Here is a 25,312-nt window from a genome sequence, read left to right on the forward strand (position 1 = left end):
GGTTAGGTTAAACACACTTGAAAGCAATGGCGGACAGAAGTACATGTCAAAAGAACGCCTATAAACCCTTTGAGACGGCCCTGGGGTGTATTAGGGCAAGGAACCGGAATAAACCTATGTATTATCAAATGAAACTATGAGAAAGCCTGCATTATGTATATAGCTATCTACACTGTGGGGTCTGACCCCCTTCACGGGGCCACTTTTTCAACACACAACTTGATTTAAAGATTCTAGTATAATTTGCGCCTGCCTCAAAAGTCCCACACCTTTCCCAAGTGGGAAACGCCAATGAAGAGAAATGAAATTGTCTTGGAAGACTTATCCCATGTTCAAACCATCCAATGTCCCTTTGAAGATTGCGAGATTTTTCTCATGGGGTGCATCTCTAATTACAAAATAAATCTGCTCAAACCATCCCCTGAACTCGCGTTTCATGAGAACCTCTTTCCAGCAATCGGCCACCACCTGGGGGGGATGGTGAAAGGCCCCACAGCCAAGGGCGCCGAGGACCAGGCGGCGGTGATTGTTGACTGCTGCTGTGCGTAGAATCAATCGCATCTTGCCTTTCATGAGATACCGTTGTCCCGGGTCCCTGTAGGCGGATTTGTCGGCGGTCAACTTGGGCTTGTCTCTCGCTGCCATGCTAATAACACTAACAGCGGGGTTCAAATGTAGCTCGTCGTCCTCTGACATAAAGGTATACCCTTTTTCCACACTCTCTCGGAAAACGATCACTTTGGGTGAATAAAGACACTCCAGATCTGTCATTGGGTAGAAGTGGGAGTGGAGAGACTCAATGAGTGTGCTTCGATAGCAAAGCTGTTCCTCCTGGGCTCGAGAACCACTAAGCCAGCCCCCACCAGGGTGAAAAGCATTGGCAAAGTTAAGAACGCATACTGGCATGAAATCGCTGGTGTTGCCAGCATCTTGCATGTCGAGAGCCTGGTCATATGTGTCTCCTGGCACGACCTTAACCACAGTGGTGAGGTTTGGAAACTCCACGAGATCAGGATCCAGGGAAGGAGCGGTCCATTTGCTCGCCACATAACTAAACCGAGTTCCCTCCAATTCCGTTTTGGACAAAATTTCTTCCGTGGCTTCCTTTGTTGTTTTGATCACATTCTGCATCGAAACGGGTGCTGAGGGCTTGGTGACTCCACCACCCCTGCTTCCAAGAGCAGTAGAGTGCCGTTTCTTAGGTAGGGGAGGAGGTTTTTTGGTGGGTTGCTTCTTTACCTCGGGTGCCTTGCGAAGATCGGTTTTCCTCTCACGCTCATCAGGACTCGATGCACCGTCAAGACCACCTATTTGTCTGCCGTTGGAGCCGGATGAGAATTTCTCATAAATGGTACTCATCATTCTAGTGAGGCCACCACTGCTGCGGCTGTTGGCGCTTATGGTGGGTGATTGGTTCGCGTACTGGGAATCTAATAATTGTGACTGTGTCGATGCAGAGGTATCGGACTGGACGGGCTTCTGTTTAGGCATGGCTCTCTTTTTGTACTAAGCGCAGTCGATATGCGGAAGACGCAGTAGAGAAGTTGCTAATTTGATGAAGACGAGGGTTCCAGGGACTTTTTATGGCCCATATTTACTCGTCAATTGACTAAATGTAAGACAGTACAGTTACCTACATACGACTTGAAAGTATAAGAGAGAACAAAGACTCGAGACTCTAACAGTGGGAAGTCGAAGTTGAAAGAAACATCAAATAGGTCACGTGCATAGTTCTGAACTGACCAATAAGAGAAAATGCAGCCCGCATAAGGCGGTGAGCTTATCTCCGATCTCGCCACCATGACAAAGCGTGCAACGCCGTTGGCTTGTCGCCTTCTTACAGAACTATTTTAATCCTCCAAGGTTTCGAAGTCTTTATTCTGATTATTCGCAATCCAATCAGCCAAATATAGGCCATTTCTTTCACTTCATCCACGGCCGCCCAAAGCAGTTCCTGCCACAATGAGCGCGATCCTGTCAGCAGACGATCTGAATGATTTCATTTCGCCGGGGGTCGCGTGTATCAAACCAGTTGAAACTCTTCCACAGAAAGATACAAAGAATCAAGAAGTATGTTCGCTTATTGAGCTCGCTGGGACTGTGTGATACTAGAGTTTCTTTTACTGATTTTCTAATTATAGGGCGCATATGAAGTAACAACGGAAGACAAAGTTGAGCCCGAGGATCTACCCCCCGCACAGATTTCTTTGACAGACTGCCTCGCTTGCTCTGGCTGTGTTACATCTGCCGAAGCAGTGTTGATATCACTCCAGTCTCACGCCGAGGTCCTCAATACACTTGATGCCCATCCGGAGATTCCCTTGACGCATGGGCATCATGGGGTGGTAGTCAATAAAGCTGAAGACTCTGGGGAGGGTAGGATCTTCGTGGCCAGTGTCAGCCCGCAAGTCAGGGCAAGCTTGGCAACAACCTATGGGATCTCAGAGCTAGAAGCAGGGTACATGATCAACCAATTACTTTGTGGTCCGCAGGGCTTGCGAAGTGGGGGTAAACACGGCAATGGATTTACATGGGTTGTCGATACCAATGCCATGCGAGAGGCTGTGCTAGTACTCACCGCAGACGAGGTTTCGGACTCTCTCAATTCAGAGGACTCGTCAACAGCGGGCCAGTCGAATGACTCTCTCCCCAAACGACCCATTTTATCCTCAGCATGTCCTGGATGGATTTGTTACGCGGAGAAGACGCACCCTTTTATCCTTCCACACCTTTCTCGACTCAAGTCCCCGCAGGCTCTGTCGGGGACGTTCCTCAAAACCGTTTTAAGCAAGTCTCTCGGGATCCATCCTTCTCGGATTTGGCATTTGGCAGTCATGCCCTGCTTTGACAAGAAGCTAGAAGCTAGTCGAGAAGAACTCACAGATGTGTCGTGGCGACAGGGAGATTCCACGAGCTCTGAGACACAGCCTGTTCGCGACGTGGACTGTGTTATCACTGCTCGTGAAATTCTCTCTCTGGCTTCGTCTCGAGGATTCTCACTACCAACGCTGCCTTTGCAACCTCTGCCTTCGTCTTTCACCCCACCCTTCCCTGAAAAAACCCTCGATTCTTTCCTTTCCTTTAAGCGCTCTCGGGCGGAACAATCTCTTGCCACAGGTACCTCTGGAGGCTACCTACATCACGTTCTCACAAATTTCCAAGCTCGCAACCCTGGCAGCGAACTTGTGATCAACCGCGGACGCAATGCCGATGTCGTCGAATATGTGCTCATGTCTCAAGAGCGCCAACCCATTCTGAAAGCAGCTCGCTATTATGGTTTCCGAAATATCCAAAACCTTGTCCGGAAGCTCAAGCCCGCGCGTGTATCGAGGCTTCCCGGCGCAAAGCCAGCCGCCAGACCCGCCGCAGGTCGGCGCCAGCCTATATCTCGTAATGCCGTGTCCACAAGCAGCTCAGGATCAGACTACGCATACGTGGAGGTCATGGCCTGTCCTGGTGGGTGCACGAATGGCGGTGGCCAGATCCGAGTCGAGGACGCCAGAGAAGCCCTTGGCCCTTCCCAAGGAGAGGCACTAGATGCATCTATGAAGCCATCCCCACATGAGCAGCGCGCGTGGCTTTCTCGCGTCGATGAGGCTTATTTCTCCATGGAATCTGAGTCCGAGTCTGAACTGGAGACTCAGTCTCAGCTGTTTTCATTGGCTGACAAGGAAGCTAAAATTCATGAACGCTTGCAGCGCTGGTCAGAATACATGGACATCCCACTCTCTAAGCTCGTTTACACTACCTACCGCAAGGTCGAAAGTGATGTTGGCAAGGATCAAACACCGGCTAATGATACGAGTCGGGTTGTGGAGCTTGCGGGGAAGATTGGTGGTGGCTGGTAACTTCTGTCTACTTCACTTCGCTGCTGCGAGATCCGTCCTTGGGGTGGTCTTCTTCGTGGTCTCTTATTTACTTCATTTGCATGGCGCCGGGATTGATTTTTCTTGCACGTTTCTGGGGGATATACCACATTTTCATTTTTGAAGTCACAGTCGATGATACATGAGGTGCTGGATTTTTTCAAGCTTATGACATGGTAGATGCATAGAAAAAAGGGTTAAATACCTTCTGATACGATCAATGATATTAACGACGCTATCAAAACATAGATACAATCAAAGAAATTCCTAAATTTCATACAAAATCAAAGGACTTTTTATACTTCCAGATCGGGCCTGGCCGTGATGACTAATCTGTAAAATGCGTCAACTGGTGACTAAGCACCTAAAATCCCGCGTTCCAGAAAGAAAAAGAATTGAAGTATTTCAGCATAGACACTAGTTTCCACCTCACAACTCTCATCCTCCCACCGGACACGATCAACTCTCGCGCGCAACAAGCCCTTTACCTCCACACCACTCTTACACCCAAACGATGTCTCGCGAAGCCTACCAGGTCCCCTCGACGGGCGCTCAGAACAACTTCGACACCCAAGGCGGAGGTTTCGGCAATGCCATGGCCATCGACAGCCCCTCGGTCACCTACCTGTGTGGCGAGTGCTCTGCCCGTGTTCCCCTGAAGCGTGGCGACCAGATCCGCTGCAAGGACTGCGGTCACCGTGTGCTGTACAAGGAGCGGACCAAGCGGTAAGATTTTCTTTCCTGGGTATCATCATGCGATATGCGCAAGACATGGGCTGACTTTTTCTTTCTTTCTTCTCAATAGTATGGTCCAGTTCCAGGCTCGGTAAATCTCTCATCTCCCAAACATGAATCAGACGTTCGGAGATTGCGATGGCTCAGGTGGAATTGGCCTGAGTTCCTTTGGGTTTGAAGTCTTTATTTTTTGACGAATTATGCATACAATGGCGCTTTGGGGTTGAATTACACAAACCAGTTTTCCTATGGTCTCAGTCTACAAGACCCATATACGATGTTTTCGCCATGTCTAGTCCTAGTCCAAGTCTGGACCTGTGAGGAGGGCAGGCTTCCACCTTTTTTCTTAGGACCAATTATATTTGCTTTCGAAGAATGAAAGGAATGTTGGACTCAAGTACCCGAAATATTCATTCGTACATCAGTGCACTTAGTGTGCCTATCAGAACAGGTGAACCCATACATAACTCAATCCGAAAGTTCCTTAAACCCGAAATGGCCATAACATACTAAACCCAGGCCTACAAAACTAAATATTCTACTTTAAAGCTGATTAGTTACTTCGATGAATTGCTCCAAGTTCTTCAGAGACTGCCCGCTCTCGATTGCCCAGCGTGCGCGACGCACGCCTTCCTTCCAGCGGCCGCCGCCAGGGCCACGTTCGGTGATGACCTGTCCATCATCACCCGGTCCCATGTTGCTAGTATCAGCCTCGCAAATGCCCGAGGTGACAAGTAGACCGGCCACATTCATGAGAACAAACTCCAAGATGGGGTCATCCCGTGGAAGCTCATTCCGAAGTATGCTCATCAGCTTTGCTGCGTTTTGCTTAGGCATTTTACCTCCGCCAACCTCACTGAGGGGGTGACTAGAGAGGCCAAAGTCCGATGGCTGGAGCTGGAAGGTGTCGAGTTTGACGAGTGTGCGGGGATTTTCGTCGTCTTCACTGGAGTCATCTGCATCATCTTCTGGGGCGTTGTATGCAGGGTTCGGGTACTCAGAGAGCCTCCAGCAGTTTGTCTTTCCAGCGCAGCTGATTTCGTCCATGTCCTCTGCGCCACAAACAATCATGGCTTTCTTCGCTCCACTTTGTCTGAACGCCTCGGCAAATACCGGACCAAGGCTCTGGTATGCTACACCAACTACACGTGCTTCCAGTGCCCAGTCAACGGGGTTTGCCAAAGGGCCCATCAGGTTGAAGATCGTTCGGAGGCCGAGACCCCTGCGGACAGGGTTGGAATGCATCATTCCTGGATGGAAGTTCGGAGCAAACAAGAATGAATAGTTGGTTTTCTCGTAGACCTGGGCCAGATTCTCGGCGGTGATGGCTGAGATTTTGGGGGGCACTGGCTGGATGGCATTGAGGACGTCGGCGGCCCCAGAGGTCGATGTTTGAGCGCGGTTGCCATGTTTAGCAGTCAGGAGAAGAGGAGATGCGACAATTGAGGAGGTTGTGGAAATGTTAAAGGTCGAATGAGAGTCTCCTCCAGTTCCAACAATATCACACTATATTGTGCCCTGTCAATAAATATAACTCAACGACAAAATGGAGGGGGTCTGCATACCAATCCACCGTGATAATTTCCTGCTTTCAGACTACGAGACTTGATAATCTTCGTAAGCGGACCTCTCTCAACTTGGCAAGCAGCATCTCGCATGCATTGAGAACATTTCGCAATCACATCTGGCTGTCTATCCTTGCCGGTTGAGTGGAGCAATGTGAGGAGGGCGGCGGTCTGAATATGAGATAGGCGGTCCTCAAAGATTAGTGCAAAGGCAGAAGCAATCTCCTCTGCACTCACGGCGGGGAGATCCTGTGCGCTGACTCGGATGCCAGCAGCCGCGGGGTAGGCGAGTCGCTGGAGGAGCGGGGCGATTGAAATGGGCTCAGGCCGCTGAGAAGGGGAGGATATAGATGTTGCCATAATTAAAATATTTGTAAGACACTGTATGTTCACAATAGCCCGGCAATCCCAATGAGGTTTCACAAGCTTGAAAATATACTTGTAATATCATAACATGCCAAGTGACTCAATAAGAACTATATAGCCGGCAGAAATACCCCACCGCCTTGAATGCGCTTTACCCTTTTAGGACCCAAAAAATATCACGCTTTGCATATTTCCCGGGGGCTATCTTGACTTGTCTTGACCTGGAATATCACCTTGAATTATTTGGGCATTGGTAAATTCACCACCTAAATCAAATATTCACAATGCCTCCTCGGTTAAGAATCTCGTCGCTTCAACAAATCCCTCGATGCCATTATGAACTCCGAATTACCAGGAGCGCATCCAGTGCTGCGGCCCCGGCAATCACGCCAGCTGCTTCAATTGAGCAGATGACACGCTCACCAGCCCCGGTATCAAGATTCCCTCCTACCCAGCCACCCTCGCACCGCAATCCCGAATACCGCCGGTCGCAGCTCCTACGGTCATACACCTCCCTTCTCCGCACGTCTCCTCTCATCGTGCTGTTCCAACACAACAACCTCAAGTCCATGGAATGGGCCGCCATCCGACGAGAATTAACCATCGCTCTGCAAAAAGTGGATGAGAAGATTGCTGCCGAAGGTCGGACAGCGCCTGCTCTCGCTCCTTACATTAAGATCCAGACCATCCAGACCAGCATCTTCGAGGTAGCTCTGCGCATTGTCGAGTATTTCCGCCCCAGCGAGGCTTCCCTGGGCTCAGGAAAACCCCCAAGTGCAATTGATCCCGTGACACAAACCTCCGCCGAGATCCCTGCGATCTCCGGCTCGAAGGATGACCCGTCTTTGACACACGACTTGTCTCGCACTGCCCACGCCGCAGTGAAGAACATGAAGGGCATGCACGAGCTTTCTCCTCTGCTCGTCGGCCCTGTTGCTGTACTTTCCATCCCTACCGTCTCGCCTGAACATATGAAGGCCGCGTTGTCAATCCTCGCCCCCAAGGAATCCGGCTTCAAGGCCCCTACTCGCAAGGGAAACCCGGAATACTACGAGCCCATCGTTCAGAACGGTCTCAGCAAGATTAACTTGTTGGCTGCTCGTGTGGACAACCAGGTGTTCGATATCAATCAGACCAAGTGGGTCGGCAGTATCGAGGGTGGCATGGACGGTCTCCGCTCCCAGCTTGTCACGGCCTTGCAGAGCATGAGCTCCAGCGTTGCAACTACTCTGGAGGGAGCTGGCAAGAGCATCTACTTCACTTTGGAGAGCCGCCGGAGTGTGTTGGAAGAAGAGGAGAAGGGACCCGAGGGCGACAAGAGCGAATCGTCCTAATCCTGGTCATGGTCATTCTGATTCATTTTCCTGTATAATAGATCATATTCTGCGTTTCATCCTCAAGACCCCGACTTCCTACCTCAGGAACAATGTATACTTGCAAGAAATCAACTTTGGTGCATCATATTTTTTTATTTAACCTATGAATCATTGTGTTCCCTGTATATGTGAAGCAAAATACAGACCGCGCCTAAAAGACAAGTTTCCTCCCGATGTATATTCACTATTTCCGTCGTCTACTTCTGTCTCATGCGCAGTTTGGCATTCATGCCCACAATGCAGCGCACAAGATCCCAATCTCCATTCAAACCAACCCAGTCCGTAACGAGGATACCCGTCGAGCAATCCGCATCATGCTCTTTACCTCGGCGACAGATATAATCCACAACAGCCGGGTTAACCTTAGCAGCAACCTTCTCGGGCCAAGTGTCCGTCTTCCAGAAGTTACTAGCACTCAAGAAATTGACGTAAAAGGGGAAAGCCTTGGTCGCATGCATATCAGCCTGAACACCAAACGGATAGCGACAACAGCTAGCCCGATCAATCTGCTCCGAGACGAACTTTATCTTCTTTTCGATATTCATACTCTCCAGCACCTCATAGAAATCCTGAATGCAGAGCTGGCCACTGGGACACTTAGCATTGGGAGTGTTATCCGCCCACGCAGCAGCATCAATGCCCCAACCATTCCCACCATGCTCGCCCTTCAGCTTCTGCTGCAAGTTAAAACGGCGCATAAGAATAACCTTGCCACGCGCCTCGCCCAGAGTCGGGATCTTGGGCCGCACCCACCACCGACTACCCGCCTTGGCGTAGTGGTCGTGCAGGATCCGCGAGAGTTGCTCGTCAGTCGCGTTACCGGTACCCTCCCGCTTAACGGAGACGATCAGCGTCTCGGACGGGTTGCGCTCGAGGAACTCGTTGACTTCATGCATCAGGTCGCGGAAGTACTTGTTTCCCGTCAGCGAGACGGGGAACACGCTGTGTACGAGGATCAGCTCGTCGCGCGCTGCGTCGTCGGGGTACTGTGGCTGCACGCGGATATCGAAGAACCGCACGCCGTTCTCGAGCTGCTCTTTCGGACTGACGGCCTGGCAGCGCACCGAGGGCGGCGCGATGTGACATGTGGGCGAGTTGTGCGTGCCTGGGATTGAGAGGGCGGAGAGGAGGGTGTCGTCGCGGAGCTCGCCCATCCAGGCGTTCAGGTGTGCGGAGGAGAAGATTGTTAGGAAGGATGCTGGGACCACGAAAATGCCAGTGAAGCGGTGTTTGGGATGTTCGCTTAGTGCTTTCATTGTTGCGGACTCTACTGTTGGGACAGGGGCTTGGATCTGGTATTTCTGGCCTTCGGCCTCGAAGATTAGACGCATGCGCTCCTTGTCGGAGTGGATGAAGGAGCGTAGGTCAGTCTTCTTCGTTGCGAATGGCTCCACGTGAATGTCAACATTCTTTTCCTCGAAGTGAGGGCTGTCCTGTTCGATGGCAGAGACGGTGTCATTGCGGGTTTGGTTGGTCAAGACCTGGGTGAGGTTTCTGGCCATTGTGCTGAAGGCATGGAACCCATCCTTCTCCGGTGCCTCGAAGCGCTCAATGCGCTTCAGGACGATTGGAGTGGAAGTGTTATTGCGGATAGTGAGGTATTCGGCAACCATGGTGAATTAGCAATTTGGAGAATTCGTCTTGAAATCAGCGCAAGTCCCTGACGGGTTTGTCTCAATTGAAACTGGCTGCCTGGAGAACTGAGATCGAAGTGGGTTACCCCTCCACTGGGGATCAGCGGACGATCTCCGATAGGGGGTGCCCTTGTTCTTGGCACATAAATCTGATTCGTGAGGATATTTCGGTTGTAAGACAGAGCGGAGAATTTTTTAAGATCTGTATGGAGTTTGCACCATGTAGGACATTGGTGTGGCACCTAGCTCCTGAAGATCTGGGCCTAAAATCCTCATTCCACTTGCATATTATGCACGGCATTTGTTTTGGCTAGATCCATCATATCTGGGCATCTTATAAAAGGGAAACCTGGAAGTTCAATGCTCTGTTCTCCACATTGCAAGGTTGAGGTCGACTTGAGTCACTTAACCTTGGTTCAGTCGATACTTACCATGGATATACACCATCCCAGGTTATATATAAAAAAAAGTTTCCCGCTTTGTTTCCGTTTACCTATAAAAACTAAGAGGGAGAAAATATTTGAATAGACCACCCGGAGGCGGCCGACTATTCTTGTTACTACATACATTTATTTATCGAACCATTGGAGGTCCCTGATTTGCCTGGTTAGAGAATCTGTCAATCCAAAGGGAGCACCCCTTTAATAGGGAACCTGTTGATGGAAGTAGTCCATGATAAACTCCACCTGCTTTGGCTTCGCAATGGGCACATCTTTGAACTGATTACCGAGTTCCATGACAATCTGAGTACCATCGGCACTGTTGGGACTCCAACGCGGTAACGATTTGCTACCCTTGTAGGAGCCACCATTGTTGGGGTTGAGGGTCTTCGCAAAGTTGGCCCAGTAGGACGACATCTTCTCCTGGATCTCAAAGTCGATCTTGGTAAAAGCGTACGTATCGGAATTGGCGTAGAGAGCACCAAGCGCATACATGATCTCAGATTGATGGAAGGCACCCTGATCCTGGCTCGGGGGCGCATGGGTCCAGTAGTAAGTATAGAAGTTTGCAGTGGCAGACTTGTACCAGTCAGTGGCGTAGGCCCACGAGCCGACAAGAGAGAGATCGCGAGCAGCAGCGTTCCAGGCCTGAGAGGCAATGGTATCGTTGTTCTGGTCGGGGTAGAGCTTGAAGTATTCGCTGGAGAGATTGCCGTACTTGAGTCCGCAGTAGTACTCGTACTCATCAACGGTGTAGTCGGTGCTGGGAGAGGCACCAGATTCGTCCTTGGTATTACCAGTGATCACGGGGACATCGTTGGCAGGGCCATTGATCAAGGTTTCGATGTACTTGGAGGGAAGCACGTAGTCGTCCAGGACAGGCTTGAAGATCAAAGGATAACCGGCAGATAGTGCGGTCACCCACCAAATGGAGCTGTTGGTGACGCGATCTGAGGAACCAACTAGTAGACTCTCCATGGATAGAGTGCGCATCTCCTCAATTGTCGAAACATTGTGGGCCTTGATGTAGCTAGCACTATTGGAGATGGCAGTAGACATGTTGACATACGAGGTGGCGAGGCCAGCCAGCATGGTATCGTAGGGGTATCTAATCCCGGACTGGGAGATACCGCCGTGGAAGTAGCCCGTGAAGAGAGGGCTATTGACCGCATGGTAGACTTGAGAAGAGCCGAAAGACTGACCGGCAACAGTGACACGGTCAGGATCACCACCGAATTTGGCAATGTTCTTCTGCACCCACTTGAGAACCTCCAGTTGATCCAGAACACCATAGTTACCAGAGGTCTTGTGGCCAGTAAGCTTGTAGCCTTCTTCGTTGAGTTCAGGAGCAGCGAGATAGCCGAATGCATCGTCACGTCGGTTGAAGGTGATGAGGATGACATCCTTCAATGCCATGCCACCACCGTACCACCACTCCTGGTTGCTAGTTTCGCCGGAACCCTGGTTCCAAACCATGACAGGAAGTTTGGCATCAACGGTCTCGGCGTTGGTCCAAATGTTGAGACTGAGGCAGTCTTCACTAATATCGGAATATGAGGCACTAGGACAGGCTGGGCCAAAGTCCGTGGCTTTAAACGTCTTGTTCCATGACTCGCGGGGCTGCGGTGCCTTCCACCGGTTCTGATATCCTGTATCGGCAGCGAAAGGAATACCCAAGAAAGCGGCGACGTTGGACTCGGCGCCATCAAAGTACTTATCCAGAGTGGACTGGTTAAAGTACTGGAACCCTTCAACGGGACCGTAGGAGGTTTGAATGACCTTGTCCCAAAGCTGGGCTTGGGCGACAGCAGCACCCAAGGCCAGTGAAGCCAGAGTCTTGGTCAGGAGAGCCATAATGGTTGGATCACCGTGAAAAAGTAGATTGAATTGATTGAATTGATTGAAAGCTTGAAGCACAAGACCAGGAGTTGAGGGGCCGGTGATGTCCTTATACTTTGTAAGCTTCTTCACCGGCGTAATCGACCTACGTACCTAGTAACATCATGTTGGTCTGGTACGCTTGGCACATTTATAGCTTGAAACCGGTTAAATATTCATGCAGCAAATCAAAGGATTATGCAGCAAACATACCTCGTTATCTGATGTCTCGGTGTCTAGTCTAGTGAACTTTGGACCTTGCAGGATCGGCCTCGGTTTCTGCATTGAGTTAGGGTGAAGACGATCAGTTGATATCGTCTCCACCTCTGACACGCGGACACAATTCGGGCAGGTTCCGATATTTTCTTGTTTCTTGCAGAACTAGAGCATATTCTGGCAGTTGAGCACTAAAAATGAGTCCAGTGTCTGTGGCTGGGACTCGAGCCCGGATTCAGGTGACTGACAGGGACAAGTCGAATCTGATAATCACGATGGATACACCCTTGTGTCTCTCGTTCAGGCATGAACTGGAAACTCAACAATTGCATTGCAATCCTATGGTTATCCGAGCTCAATTTTGGGTAGCGTAGTAGCGTCCTGGGTGGAGCTCTGAAAGCTGTGGTACCTGCATGATGATGGGATAAACAACAGTGGACCTCGAGGATCGCATATCCGCATCATTACACCTGCATCGATATATCAAAGTGTCTGACGTGTGAATCACTCTAAAATGGCTGAGAAGGTGCTATCCTTCACTCGTTAGAAAGAGATACTGATAAGATGATGGTCTTATACACTGGTCTATTAGCTTGTCAAGTAAAAAAGAACTCCAAAAAAAAGAAAAAGTGATCCGTACCCCAATTACTCCCAGCGCAGGGTCGAAACCCTCACCAGTTTTACCATTACTGAGCTTCCCAATGCGGTATCACCCGTGCTCACTGTTCCACTCAGCAATCAGATGGCCTTGTGTCTCTCACCCACTCAGCCACCCAGGGAGGATTCTGGCAGACTGTATTGACCTTGAGTCAAATAGACCAAAACCCCATTGTTTGTGCCATATAGATTCTACTCCAATAACCTCCACTGATGATATATGACTGCCCTTTGGGCTCCATTCCATAGTCTGCTTCATCTTATGCTGCCTAGCTGTGTATGTATATAACCTTTGACCTTTTTATTTGCTTGCACTTCCCAATTGACATTTCACAATAGAGCAAAGCAACAAACTATGAATTTGAAAAAAAGATAAAGAAATTATATAACGTTAGTGCCATATAGTTCATCCCCCATACCCGCGATACCTAGGTAGATGCGGGGAGATCACGTGGGTAGCATCGGTTAGCATCGGCGTGCGGGCAGAACAGTTGGCTCGAGGGCCCAAATAAAGTAGACACAATGCTCCTTTTCTCTTTAGGAATTTCAAAAAACATCTTTTGAATCTGTATCTACCACCTTGTTCTCTTTTGATCATGAGTTTCAGCCGCAGCGGTGGAATCACTGCCCGCAACTTCAGGCCTTGTCTACCCCAGAATCGTCTCCGCATTCGCTCCACCCTACCACCACTCTTGTCCCGGAGATTCCATGCCAGCTCTCTACTATGGGGGATCAAGTCACAGGTTCTAAAGGATGTTGGCGAGGGTAATTTATACACAATCTCTAGCTCATTCCTCAATTTGTTCACTTACAATTACTAGGTATAACTGAGGTTCAGATCATTCAATGGTACGTGGAAGAAGGGGCTCATATTGAGGAATGGAAACCTTTGTGCCAATACCAGTCGGATAAGGCTGTTGATGATGTGAGTGATGCTTCCTTTGTTCTCATTTTATGGGTTAATGGCTAACGGACTCAGATTACTTCGAGATACGAGGGCGTTATCAAGAAATTACATTTCGAGACAGATGATACCGTGCCTACAGGAAGGGTGTGTACTACCTTCACTCTTCCCCATCTGGCATCCATGCCGCAATTACCATATTAACAGGCTTCGGTAGGCACTCTGCGACATCGAAGTTGCAGATGGAAAATACCCCGATGATAACCCGCCGCACGAATCAAGGGCAGCGCCGTCTGAACCTACTCCAGCCTCTGAGATCACACCTGCAACTCAAGCAGCCGAGTCATCTCCAATAACTCCTCCTCCTATCAAAGTTCTGGAAGAGAAACCCAAGTCAAAGCATGCATCCCTTGCAGTTCCCGCAGTACGCGGGCTATTGAAGAGCCACGGCGTGAACATCCTCGATATCAACGGAACCGGCAAAGAAGGGCGGGTGATGAAAGAAGATGTACTGAAGTTCGTAGCAGAGAGAGATTCTCCAGCGGTTCCAACATCAGTGCCCACCCCAGTCTCCGGATCACCAGACACACGGCAAGCAGAGTCCATTGTCAACCTGACTCCGATGCAATCACAGATGTTCAAGACAATGACCAAATCCCTGAACATCCCTCACTTCCTCTATGCAGACGAACTCAAAGTCAACGGCATCAGCGCCATCCGCAAGAAGCTCGCCAGCGACAAACGCGATCCTACCAAAATCACATTCCTCCCCTTCGTCGTCAAGGCCGTCTCACAGGCTCTGACCGAGTTCCCAATCCTCAACTCAAAAATCGATACCAGCGACCCCACAAAGCCCAAGCTAGTCATGCGTGCCAAGCACAATATCGGAATTGCTATGGATACGCCGAATGGTCTGATTGTTCCGAACATCAAGGACGTTGCCAACCGCACGATTCTTGATATCGCCGCTGAGGTCGCGCGGCTCAGTGCCCTTGGTCAGAGCGGCAAGTTGACGCCCGCTGATCTCAGTGGTGGCACCATCACCGTCTCGAATATCGGCAATATCGGCGGTACATATGTGGCTCCGGTACTTGTGCCGACCGAGGTGGCTATTCTCGGCGTGGGTAAGACTAGAGCTGTGCCGGTCTTTGATGAGGACGGACAGGTTACACGCGGGGATATGGTTAACTTCAGTTGGAGCGCGGACCACCGTGTCATTGATGGTGCGACAATGGCGAGGATGGGTAACAGGGTTAAGGACCTAGTTGAGTCACCCGAGCTTATGCTTCTAAATCTTAGGTGAATTAGACAACCATTTTGATCAAGTACCCAGTTATATCTAAATCATAGCAATTTTGGATACATTTTAAGACACTGTATATGTACTTGGTTTATCTAGTTTGCTAGCTCCAATATATTACACATTGAGCTTCTTAGTACATAGAAAGAAAAGAAAAAAAAGAAAGAGATGAAAAAGATATAGACAGGTCAATTGATATGAAAATCCACACCGAAACAAAAGGATATAGCGAGGCCTGCCAAGCCAGACAGTCGATGTAAGCTTCCTCAAGAACGCCAGATCTAAAACAGACCGGTGACATAGCCAAGCCGGCCAAAACACCAAACACCATTTGGGAGGAACGAAATCAAGAAACAGAAAAGAAACCAAATGCTAAACAATCCTCCATGCATATATACCCATTTTCGCAACCCACATGGCAATGAGACATCACTTATACTCAGCGAGCTTCTCAGTCACAGCATCAATCACATTGCGCCCCACATCCTCCATCGTACCCTCAACATTGATAGTAATAGCATCCCATTCGCCCTTGGGCTCCTCAAGCGCAGCTAGCTGCGACTGCACCATACTGCTCTTCATGTAGTGTGATTGGCGCTGTGTGACACGCTGCAGCAACACATCCTCGCTGAGCTTGAGGTAGACAAAGTGGATCTGCACCAAGGACGAGCCATATGCAGCGACGCGCATCACATCCCGGTATTTCTGCTTCAGCGCGGAACAGGCTACTACCACACCGGCGGGTGGGTGGAAGTTGTTGGCTTCTGAGGGGGAGAGTGCGTCGATTGCGGCTTGTCGGAGGGAGATCAGCCAGTCCCAGCGGTCTTCGTCTGTGAGTGGGATGCCTTTGCCCATTTTGTCTTTGTTTGCGGCCGGGTGGAACTGGGGGGTTTGTTAGTTGTATGTATATTTGGGGGGTTTCCGGGGTTGGGCGCAATTGGCTGGTTGGGTGCTTGGTGTATTCAGGTACTTGGGGTACTTACATCGTCGCCTTCAAGGAATGGGATGCCTAGCTCAGTGCGTAGGACGTTGCCGACGGTGCTCTTTCCGCATCCTGCTGGACCGGTCACGACCCAGATGTGTTGCATTTGCGCGGGTTTGGAGGGTGAGGATGTCACTCCGTTGGTTCCGTTGGCGGCAAGGTCCGGCATGATGCGCGCCTTGCTCACGGTGGAATCTACTATGGTGGGAGCGTGGGAAGGCTGAGGTCTTTCCCCTGCGGAAAGCATGTTGTAGAGAAAGGAAGGTGTTCGATTTTGGGAGGGAAATGGAGGATTGTTGGATGTTCCAGTATAATAACTTGGGTCAGGGTGGAGGTATGACGCTGCAGTGATACACGGGTGTATAACAGGTAAGATTTATATTTTAGAAAAGCGCGAGCCTACCTTTTCTAAGTACTTATATTGTTACGGTGGGTCGGGTAAAAAGATTCCAGCAGAAGCCGAGTGGGGGGAGAGGACCTTCGTACGGTTATTGGTTTATATTTGGAGTTAGGAGGACTAGTAGATGTTAGGCTGATTTGTTGAATATCTTCTTTTGACTATACCCGAAGGAAATAGCCGTTCAACTAAGATTTATAACTCTCTCTACTTATACTTTGACATATCAACTCTTTATTGACTGCGCACTTCTATAAAATACACATCCATAAAATACTTGCAAATATTGATACACCTCCATGATGTCACGGTATTACCACTAACTCACCCCCACGCTAGCAAGACACCGCCAGTTTGGATCCAAACCTTGGTTGTTTTCCTTTTTGAGTCGAATTTTGAATCCAATACCGTCATTCTTTTATCTTTCACCTGTCCCGTGCCGAACAAAACTCCGAAGTCGACACCGAGAAAGAAACGACCCACATACGAGATTTGCAGATCCACCTTGAAAGATCATACTATACTCCGTACTGATTGCCCTCAATCCCGTGAAACACAGGACAAACGGAGAAGTGAGTTTCATCCGATAGGACACAGGCATGAAAACAGCAGGGAATATGCATGGTGATTCCCTCGCACAGTCACACCGACTGTCCCCGGGTGTGCCTGGTAGGCACTAGACTACGGAGTAATGATTTTCACTTCAAAATCCGGGGAAGACAGGAACTTCCGGCGGGGTAAATAAGTTGGATCCTTGCTTAGACTAGAGCGATTTCTGCTCATTGTTTATGGTCACGAGGGAAGCTGTTGCGGGAAGCGGATTCCGACACATCCGATCTCGTGTTTGTCCGATGTAGTCCAGAGGGCGTGCTGGAGCCTGATCCGTATGGTTAATTTGTATTCGGACGCTTGGAAGACAGCGAAGACGTGCTTCAGCTCCAATCGGTGGGAAATACGGAGGAGCTCCTCCTGTCAGTGGATCTGAGCTGTCTGAAGAGCCCACGGAGTCCAAAGTCGGGTAGTGGTATATCAATATTACCTTTAACGTTAGTTCCAGAAGTCACAAGGAAGCGGACCAAGTGCAAGTGGATCTAAATATGAAAGTGTCAAATATCCTATACAATATATACATATGTTGTAGGTTTATACAGATCTTATGTTCTATGCAACATATCAGTCCATGGGGGCGGGGCGGGGAGGCGGTATTACATAAGCCATCTCCAGGCCACCGCGACAGCTCCAGATCATCCAAGCTCCGACTTATTGGTTCGGGCCTTGATAGCTGCAGCCTCAATTACCTCCACTATGGCTTCGCTCTTCTTCTCTACCCCGGTCGACATCGATGTGGTCCTCGAAGACCTCGATGAGCGCCAGACCGTTGACGTCAAGCTCGACAAGGGCCGCCGCGAGCGGGTCCCTCTGTACATGGACGGCGAGTCCGTCAAGGGTGCCGTGACCATCAGACCGAAGGATGGCAAGCGACTGGAACACACGGGGATCAAGGTGCAATTTATTGGCACAATTGGTGCGTCGGACCTGCTACCTAGCCTCTCCCAGCTGAATTCGCCATCGCAGATTGACCGCTGACACCGTTCCATTTCGGAAATACAGAGATGTTCTACGATCGAGGCAACCATTATGAATTCCTTTCGCTGGTCCAGGAGCTCGCCGCGCCCGGCGAGCTGCTCCACCCGCAGACCTTCCCCTTCAATTTCAAGAACGTCGAAAAGCAATACGAGTCTTACAATGGTATCAACGTCAAGCTGCGCTACTTTGTCCGGGTGACCGTCTCGCGGCGCATGGCGGACGTCATTCGGGAAAAGGACTTGTGGGTGTACTCGTACCGCATGCCACCTGAGAACAACAGCCCCATCAAGATGGACGTCGGTATCGAGGACTGCCTGCATATCGAATTTGAATACTCCAAATCCAAGTACCATCTCAAGGATGTGATTGTTGGTCGTATCTATTTCTTGCTCGTGCGGCTCAAGATCAAGCATATGGAATTGTCTATCATTCGACGGGAGACAACGGGATCACCGCCAAATCAATATAACGAGAGTGAGACCTTGGTGCGCTTTGAGGTATGTGATTTATGGAACATACTTGATGTGATATTGGGGTATGAGATGCAGATCATAAGAATGCTAACTGGCGTGCAGATTATGGACGGTTCGCCATCGAGAGGTTAGTGAACACATCGAAACTTTGTTTCTTGTCACGGCCACCAACCGAAAAAAAAGCGCCTTCAATGACTCTCGCGAGGGTTGGCAGGCTTGGGGCAATCTTGAGCATAGCTAACTTTCCATAGGTGAAACCATTCCGATCCGTCTGTTCCTTGGTGGATTTGACTTGACGCCGACATTCCGCGATGTTAACAAGAAGTACTCGACAAGGTACTATCTCAGTCTCGTACTGATTGACGAAGGTATGTTATAATTACCCCATACTCTCTGTTCTTTTCCCCATCCTTGGCAATCCTCAAATCAGTCCATGACGCATCCCAGAATGCGGGGTGCAGAGACCAAAATGATGCAATAGCCGTCGGCAATTGAAGTTACCCAATACAACCAGGTCGGCCCGTGTTGCATCATTCAAATGTTTTGCCGGAGACCCCCAAAACCCGATACCCCCACGCTAAACCCTTTCTGGTGGCAACTCCACCGATACAATTTACCATACACTCCTCCCATCTCTGATACATCATTGGCCTACAATCTCAATCTCAATGTCTTACACTGGCCCAATAGACGCCCGCCGCTACTTCAAACAATCCGAAATTGCGCTCTACCGCCAAGCCCCCGAGATCGCCCCGAACCCCCAGATCGCACAGCAGCAGCAGATCCAGCAGCAGATGCTCCTAGAGCAACAGCGCCAGCAGCCCGCTCTTCCCCCGGGCTCTGCTACCGCTGGACCCGGCAGAGAAGCCGCGCCGCTTCGGCAGGAGCCTCAGCCTGTTCCCGCGCCCGCAGCATAGACTATCTTATTCTATCCTCATTATCGCGTCTTTCTTACACTTGGTACCTGCGGATCTGTTCTTCTATACCCGCCTCTTGTCTCTGCTCTCGATTTCCCCTACTCCTCTACTACTCACTATTCATTTGTGCCCGTTGATCCTGCCTGTCTCACGGCTATGTCACGATATCACTCTGTAGTATACTTTACTCTGTCTAAATTCGTGCCAAGTCTCATTCCAAATCGATCCTTATCTTAGATTCAGATTGTATGTGTCATTCCGGGAGAAGCTGGAGTCTAGAGTATAAAGTAAAAACAATGCATTGATCGCCATAGTACATAGTACACACGCAGCCGGGTCATACTTCATCCACACAAGTCCTAGTTCTAATACTCAAACCGACCTATTTCCTGCAACACCTTCCCCAGCGCCTGGAGAATTTGCCCATCGTCACGCTCTTTGCCGGCGACCTGCACAGCGCGCACAACCAACGGATAAATCCACTCGAGGTGTCTCCGATAGTGGTGCTCCTCCGCGTCCCCAGCCTCGAGAACCGAGACGGTCTTCAGCGAAGGAGGATCCGGGATAGCCGATGGCTCACTCTTCAGCTCGACCATGCTGACAAGGAGATGGAGCAGGGCCTTGCGGGCAGGCGTGGGCTGGGGCATCAAGCCGCGTAGTGGCTGGTCTGCGATGTAAGACTTGAGCGAGACAGCGCAGCGCAGGAGCAGGTAAGGCGAGATCGAGCGTGCGAGCAGAGTCTGCGGGGATGGGGCGTCGTTCTTGATCTCGGTATTGGCTTGCGAGTATGCGGCGAGCTCGAAGAGTGTGTCTATGAGGACGTAGGCTATTCCTGGGCGCAGGGTTGGCGGTGGATCGAAGGTACGGCCAGGGCGTACGGTGTAGAAGTCCTGTAGGGGTGCATTTTCGAGGCCGGTGCTGGGTAGGTCGAAGCGGAGGGGGGCGTAGATGAAAGAGGAGTGGAAGAGAGCGCGGGCGAAGTCGCGGCGGACGGCGTCTGAAATTGCTGCTGCTCCCAGGGATGGGAGGATGAGAGTCTTCAGGCGGGTGAAGGCTTTGATGTCAAATGCTTCGTCTGCGGTGATTCGGGCGTTGGGGAGTTGGTGGGCTTGGAAGCCGCGGGCGGAAACAATTCCATTTGTGATCTCAACGATGCGTTGCCAAAACTGAGATGTTTCGGACTCGTTTCCCTTCATGTATTGCTTTTCCACGTAGGGGACCGCGACTTGGAGGACGTTCAGAGATACTGTTGTAGCCTTTTGCCATAGGAATGGCTCGCGGTCCTTCCCTTGCCATGTGTACTTTTGCGCAATTAGAGCACTGAGGTGTGCGAGGGAGTTTGCAAGAGCACTATTTGTAAAGACGTCTTGCTTGATGCCGAATTCGGCAATGTACCAGCTGACAAAATCGATGGTTCTTTTCGAGAAGGCCACGAACGCTGGTCTTCGAGTGTCGCTGCCGGGGCTCCATTTTGATAGTGCTGAATCGGATAGTTCGGCAAGGCACAAGAGAATATCCGGCTGAGAGTCCTCTTTCTCCAGGCAGAGCGTTTTGATACAATCAATTACTAGCGCTTGCAGTGCCGAAGGTCGGTCGACATCCGGAGAGTAGCGCGGAGAGACCGAGTTCCACACGAGCAAGCTCAGGGCATGAAGGACCTTTTCAATGTGTTTCGTGGTCAGCTGGTCTTTGTAAAGGCGATAGACCTGTTGGAATGTATGTAGATAGGCTAAAGCAGCATCCTGGTTAGGTTGGTCTAGGTCGACCATCTGCTCATCGCCAGCAGGGTGTCCGTTTGCCCAAAGAAGCCAAGCACACTCAAGAACATCGTTGCTAATTTCATCATTTTGCACCCGGAGCAGAATTGCCGAGAGGCTAGAAAAGGTTGCTTCGCTGAAATCCAAAATATGTAAGTCAATCAGACTTTGCAAGTACTTCAAAAGTCGCTTCCAGGACTGATCGAACTTCTCGTCGCGCACAATGGTCTCGAAGAAATTCGTGATCAGATTTGATAAACCCTTGATCATCACCACTGTCGTATCCACCCACGCCCTGAAGTCATCGGATTTTGCGTTGCTCCGATTGTATTTGGCCTGGAGCAGAGGGGTCTCAATTCCCTCGGCCATCTTGAAGAGGACCATGTTTAGGCACAAACGCCACGCTTCGGGGGAGAGCTGCTGTCCGTAGGCGTCGAAGATGCGCAGAAGCGTATGGACTGCGCTGTTTCGAATCTCAGGTCGACTATCTGTTGTGATATCAACGATGCGAAGCAACAGCAGCAGCCATAGCGAGTTCCGCGAAACAGAAGGGTCCTCATCATGAGCCAATTTAGCTAGCTCTTCTTCGCTGACGGTTGCATCAACATGGCTGACTGAAATCTGCTCAATCTGGCCCTGGAGAAAGTCGGAAACATTCCAGAAAAATGAGGTTGTGGTGAGTGAGATGTTGAAATCTTGGGTTTGCGACGTAAAGCTAGAGAAGGCATTCACCAAGCTCAAAAGACAGGGCGCCGGTAGCAGAGAAAGGAAGTCGGATGCGACAAGATGCAGAGACTTATAAGCAGCACGTACCAGACGAGGGCCTGCTGGAAGAGCCGATGATCTGCGCTCTATCGGGGTGGAAGACCGATCAGCAGTTCTAAGATCTGGGGTATGTTGGAAAACATTAGATATCAAATCAAAGATGAGGTGCCATCCGTCCACGAAAGTTTCTGCGTATTGTTCCAGAATGTTGTTTAGCACTTCTAAGCTCTGTTCGTGGATTTCAATCACGGTTATCGGTAAAGACTTGGATGTGTGCATGTCTGATGCATAAAGCGCGGCAACCTGGGCTTTCAATGTCTGCAGGTTCCTCGTCTGCAATTGATTGTAAACTTTCTCATCATCTTCGTCCCTCTGTTTCATCGTTGAGAATACGAGTGAATTCAGAATTGCGCTTGCCTGCAGGCGAAGATTCGGACTGGCGGTAGTATTTGCGGAAGCCGAGATGAGACTTTGCGTAAGCAGCCCCCATGCTTTGCTGTCTTCTTCTTCGAGCGAAGACAGTCTCCCAAGGTTTGCCTTGGCCAGTTCGTTTCCTTTTTCCAGTACAAATTTGAGTTCCTCGTCTTGCATTCTTGATTTTCCGACGGTATGCGATACACGCCGGGAGCTTTGGTGTAAGCGTCCACTTCCTTGGGAAGATTGCGGCGTTCGTGGCATTTCTAATACTTCCTGGGCATCACTTTGGTTGCGACTCTGCTCCGTAAATGTTGAAAGATTCAACAAGGCGAATAATATTTCCTCAAAAGATGCACTTGGGAAATCGCTAGTGCTTTCGAGCATTTTGCTAGAAGCTGCCTGGACCGCAATCACCTCAGTCCCAAGATTGGCCGTCGGAACGTCATTTCCCGGGGTGAATGAAGTCTCCCCAGTCCCACTAGCCGATTTGACCATCGCGCTTGAGGACATGCCAATCACCAGTCCAGTATATTGAAGTGTTTCAAAAATAATGGACCAGGCCGGCTGATCCAATGTCGGTCCCAAAGCAATTCCGAGGTTAAGCAAAGCCCGCATACAAAGTAGATTCCTTGTGCTTAAAGACACGGGAGACCCTTCCCCTGCAGTTGCTGCTGCAGCCTCCATTGCCAAAGAACTGGAATTTGATAAATCCGCACTTCTCCGTTTCTTCTGGAGTGTGTCACTTTGCTGGGAGCCAGTGGCAGACGCATTGTGTGACTTGGCGCCACCCGCACTCGCAGGCGTGGCGGCCTTTCCAAGAGTTGTTAAGAAAGCATCTCGTGGAACAGCCAATCTGAGAAGACCCGCCACATGAGCTAACTTTTGGAAAGCTCGAACGAGGTTGTGGTAATACTCGTCATCCAAGGATGCGCGCAAAAAAGTAGAACAAGCCGCTAGAACAGCAGGCCAACAGTTCTCTATTATCCCTGCACAGGTCTTGATAGCGGAGTACTGTATATGAGAATGCAGGTCCAGAGGATTTATGGGAACATGTGATTTTTTCGTTGGCGAGCTAGACTGCACTCGGATGGGTTCTGCTGTGAAATCTTGAGAAGATCTGGCGGAGTCGGGTCCTTGAGAGGGGCTCATAAGTCGATTCTTGCGTCTTTGCTTTAGATCCGGGACCGTCAATGGAAGAATGAATTTCGCGAGCCCTTCAGCAAAGCTACTGATACAATTAAGAACAAGGCTGTAAATGTAAGTGTCTGGCGGCGGGGGCGGATCTGTCTTGTCGAGGAGATCGATATATGGCGTACGAACAACACTCCACTGAGTGCTGATTCCAGGCACCTTGGTTTCACTTGGAGGAACAGTTGACCCAATGACACCAGCAACACCACCGGTTTCAAGAGTTATTTGATCCTCTGTGGTGGATCTTGAGTGTTCCGCGCGTGAAGGTACCGTTGATTGATTGCTGACGCCAATCAACGAAGGCTTCTCTGAAGCTAGCCGGACCAGCGCAGCCATATGGTCACGGATGATGTTTTTTCTGCCTTCCTCGCCGTCATACAGAGTGTAAATTAGCCGCACGGCACCCGGCTCGGAGTATAGCCCTCGAAAGACTTCCATGCAGAGCAGTCGTTTCCAAGGTGCTGTCCCATCCGGCTCAACAAGATGGGTTATCAGACTCAATGCCATCTCGCATTCGGCAGTCAAGAGAGACATATGACGCTTCAGAAGAATGAGAAGAATTCGAGCCACTCGAACGGTTTGAGCGAATGAATACCTCTCAGATAGACAACGGACGGCTAGTGGTAACAACCGAACGCGCAGCACTTGCGAAAGTTCGGGATGTCCCACAAAAAGACGGCCGCTGTTCAGGAGAATACTCTCAATAAGTTCGAGCACAAAAGTCGGGGATAGGGTTCGTGTTCGCAGAAATTGCAGTGGCTCACCATCGATCAGACGACAGAGATCATCCAATACTCGCAGTGCATCGTAGGCGAAGTAGCCGATGTCAAGCGATTGACCGTCGACTTTGATGGTTGTGGTGATTTTGGCATCGTTAGGCAGATTGTCTTCGCTCGAAACTCTTTCAAATGTCGATACCACCAGCTGCTGGAGGGTAGCCGCGGCAGTACTAGAAACTGCAATCGTTTTGCTTGCCTGTAATGTGGCGCATATTTCCAACGTATTCGCAAGAAGCTCCCCGCTCAATTCATTGGAATAAAACTGTAAAAGCGAAGGCAGAGACTGTAGAATTTTTAGCTGAATATCAAGGCCTAGGAAGCGTCAGCGCAGTTTGAATGTATTCATTTCGTTTAACACTTACTCAAGCTCGTTGTCTCCTTCAGGCCTCCCAGGACATCTTTCAAACGACTCGAGGGTAATGACCGAGATGCAATGAGTCTCTGTAAGCAGATCACGCCAATACCAGCAAGTTTCGCTTGCCGAGTATGGCATGCAATGATGAATGGCTCGACGAAGTTCGGCTTGCGAACAAGGTCTAATAGCGATTTAGCGGGCCAACTGACAAAAGGTTGTTGCCATTTAAGAACTTACCTGCTGCTATTTGAGCCTCTGACGTCGAGGGCAGTGCTTTGAGCTCATTTAATGATTGTTCGGCGGCCTGTCAATTCCTCGTTAGTGTGCCATGGCGGACGATGCATAGAAAGAAAGTGATGACCAACATTTCGTAAATCGGAGTTTTTCCTTCGACATTCATGAATCAAATTGGCGATCTCCGTCTGCAAGAATTGGGAGGACATTTCTGATATAGATTTGTTGTATCAGAGCATGGCCAGCACCGGCTAATGCCCGAGGTAACAGTACAGGTAACTCTCGATCGCAGATGAATATGTCGGTGTTTCCACGCCGAAATAGTTGTAAACCTAGAGCTTTGGGGCCAGGTTCATGTGAGCAGCAAGAGAGCAATGGCCGCGATTCTCCTATTACAATGATTCCACGATGGGATCAACAAGGCGTGGCATCTCCAACAGGTCCAAGCTATCGATAAGCCGTATCGCACGTGACCGTGCTTCAACTTGACCGCCTAGCGCATTGCCCCTCTTGTCGCAACA

At 50.0% G+C, this 25,312-nt stretch overlaps 11 protein-coding genes across 11 annotated transcripts; 5 read left to right on the top strand and 6 right to left on the bottom strand.

Annotated features, from left to right (window-relative positions):
* Positions 1 to 321: 321 nt before the first annotated feature.
* N7517_006902 (uncharacterized protein) lies at positions 322 to 1,491 on the bottom strand (the record flags this gene model as incomplete). Its single annotated transcript, XM_056724632.1, has 1 exon — positions 322 to 1,491. One exon carries the CDS (start codon positions 1,489 to 1,491, stop codon positions 322 to 324), a length of 1,170 nt encoding a protein of 389 aa, XP_056580882.1.
* A 471-nt stretch (positions 1,492 to 1,962) lies between these two features.
* On the top strand, positions 1,963 to 3,848 carry nar1 (iron-sulfur cluster assembly protein NAR1; the record flags this gene model as incomplete). Its single annotated transcript, XM_056724633.1, has 2 exons — positions 1,963 to 2,070; positions 2,142 to 3,848. The coding sequence occupies 2 exons, from the start codon at positions 1,963 to 1,965 to the stop codon at positions 3,846 to 3,848; spliced, it is 1,815 nt and encodes a 604-aa protein (XP_056580883.1).
* A 532-nt stretch (positions 3,849 to 4,380) lies between these two features.
* Positions 4,381 to 4,696, top strand: N7517_006904 (Rpo12/RPC10 RNA polymerase subunit family protein; the record flags this gene model as incomplete). Its single annotated transcript, XM_056724634.1, has 2 exons — positions 4,381 to 4,592; positions 4,672 to 4,696. The coding sequence occupies 2 exons, from the start codon at positions 4,381 to 4,383 to the stop codon at positions 4,694 to 4,696; spliced, it is 237 nt and encodes a 78-aa protein (XP_056580884.1).
* A 448-nt stretch (positions 4,697 to 5,144) lies between these two features.
* Positions 5,145 to 6,526, bottom strand: N7517_006905 (anthranilate phosphoribosyltransferase; the record flags this gene model as incomplete). The annotated part of the gene is made up of 2 exons (XM_056724635.1): positions 5,145 to 6,107; positions 6,167 to 6,526. 2 exons carry the CDS (start codon positions 6,524 to 6,526, stop codon positions 5,145 to 5,147), a joined length of 1,323 nt encoding a protein of 440 aa, XP_056580885.1.
* Positions 6,527 to 6,816: 290 nt separating this feature from the next.
* On the top strand, positions 6,817 to 7,866 carry N7517_006906 (mitochondrial 54S ribosomal protein uL10m; the record flags this gene model as incomplete). The annotated part of the gene is made up of 1 exon (XM_056724636.1): positions 6,817 to 7,866. One exon carries the CDS (start codon positions 6,817 to 6,819, stop codon positions 7,864 to 7,866), a length of 1,050 nt encoding a protein of 349 aa, XP_056580886.1.
* Positions 7,867 to 8,105: 239 nt separating this feature from the next.
* Positions 8,106 to 9,521, bottom strand: N7517_006907 (phosphatidylinositol-specific phospholipase C; the record flags this gene model as incomplete). The annotated part of the gene is made up of 1 exon (XM_056724637.1): positions 8,106 to 9,521. One exon carries the CDS (start codon positions 9,519 to 9,521, stop codon positions 8,106 to 8,108), a length of 1,416 nt encoding a protein of 471 aa, XP_056580887.1.
* A 662-nt stretch (positions 9,522 to 10,183) lies between these two features.
* Positions 10,184 to 11,836, bottom strand: N7517_006908 (carboxylesterase/lipase family protein; the record flags this gene model as incomplete). Its single annotated transcript, XM_056724638.1, has 1 exon — positions 10,184 to 11,836. The coding sequence occupies one exon, from the start codon at positions 11,834 to 11,836 to the stop codon at positions 10,184 to 10,186; it is 1,653 nt and encodes a 550-aa protein (XP_056580888.1).
* Positions 11,837 to 13,329: 1,493 nt separating this feature from the next.
* Positions 13,330 to 14,940, top strand: N7517_006909 (uncharacterized protein; the record flags this gene model as incomplete). Its single annotated transcript, XM_056724639.1, has 4 exons — positions 13,330 to 13,498; positions 13,555 to 13,658; positions 13,713 to 13,784; positions 13,855 to 14,940. 4 exons carry the CDS (start codon positions 13,330 to 13,332, stop codon positions 14,938 to 14,940), a joined length of 1,431 nt encoding a protein of 476 aa, XP_056580889.1.
* A 426-nt stretch (positions 14,941 to 15,366) lies between these two features.
* On the bottom strand, positions 15,367 to 16,166 carry N7517_006910 (gluconokinase; the record flags this gene model as incomplete). The annotated part of the gene is made up of 2 exons (XM_056724640.1): positions 15,367 to 15,819; positions 15,921 to 16,166. The coding sequence occupies 2 exons, from the start codon at positions 16,164 to 16,166 to the stop codon at positions 15,367 to 15,369; spliced, it is 699 nt and encodes a 232-aa protein (XP_056580890.1).
* Positions 16,167 to 17,448: 1,282 nt separating this feature from the next.
* N7517_006911 (vacuolar protein sorting-associated protein 26) lies at positions 17,449 to 19,293 on the top strand (the record flags this gene model as incomplete). Its single annotated transcript, XM_056724641.1, is given in 6 exon segments — positions 17,449 to 17,453; positions 17,468 to 17,841; positions 17,928 to 18,400; positions 18,479 to 18,503; positions 18,628 to 18,744; positions 19,067 to 19,293. 6 exon segments carry the CDS (start codon positions 17,449 to 17,451, stop codon positions 19,291 to 19,293), a joined length of 1,221 nt encoding a protein of 406 aa, XP_056580891.1.
* A 365-nt stretch (positions 19,294 to 19,658) lies between these two features.
* On the bottom strand, positions 19,659 to 25,000 carry N7517_006912 (uncharacterized protein; the record flags this gene model as incomplete). The annotated part of the gene is made up of 4 exons (XM_056724642.1): positions 19,659 to 24,514; positions 24,565 to 24,738; positions 24,795 to 24,861; positions 24,923 to 25,000. 4 exons carry the CDS (start codon positions 24,998 to 25,000, stop codon positions 19,659 to 19,661), a joined length of 5,175 nt encoding a protein of 1,724 aa, XP_056580892.1.
* Positions 25,001 to 25,312: the final 312 nt, after the last annotated feature.

The sequence above is a fragment of the Penicillium concentricum genome (assembly GCF_028827145.1).
Source record: "Penicillium concentricum strain IBT 3081 chromosome Unknown utg000002l_segment0_segment0, whole genome shotgun sequence".
Lineage (NCBI taxonomy): Eukaryota > Fungi > Ascomycota > Eurotiomycetes > Eurotiales > Aspergillaceae > Penicillium > Penicillium concentricum.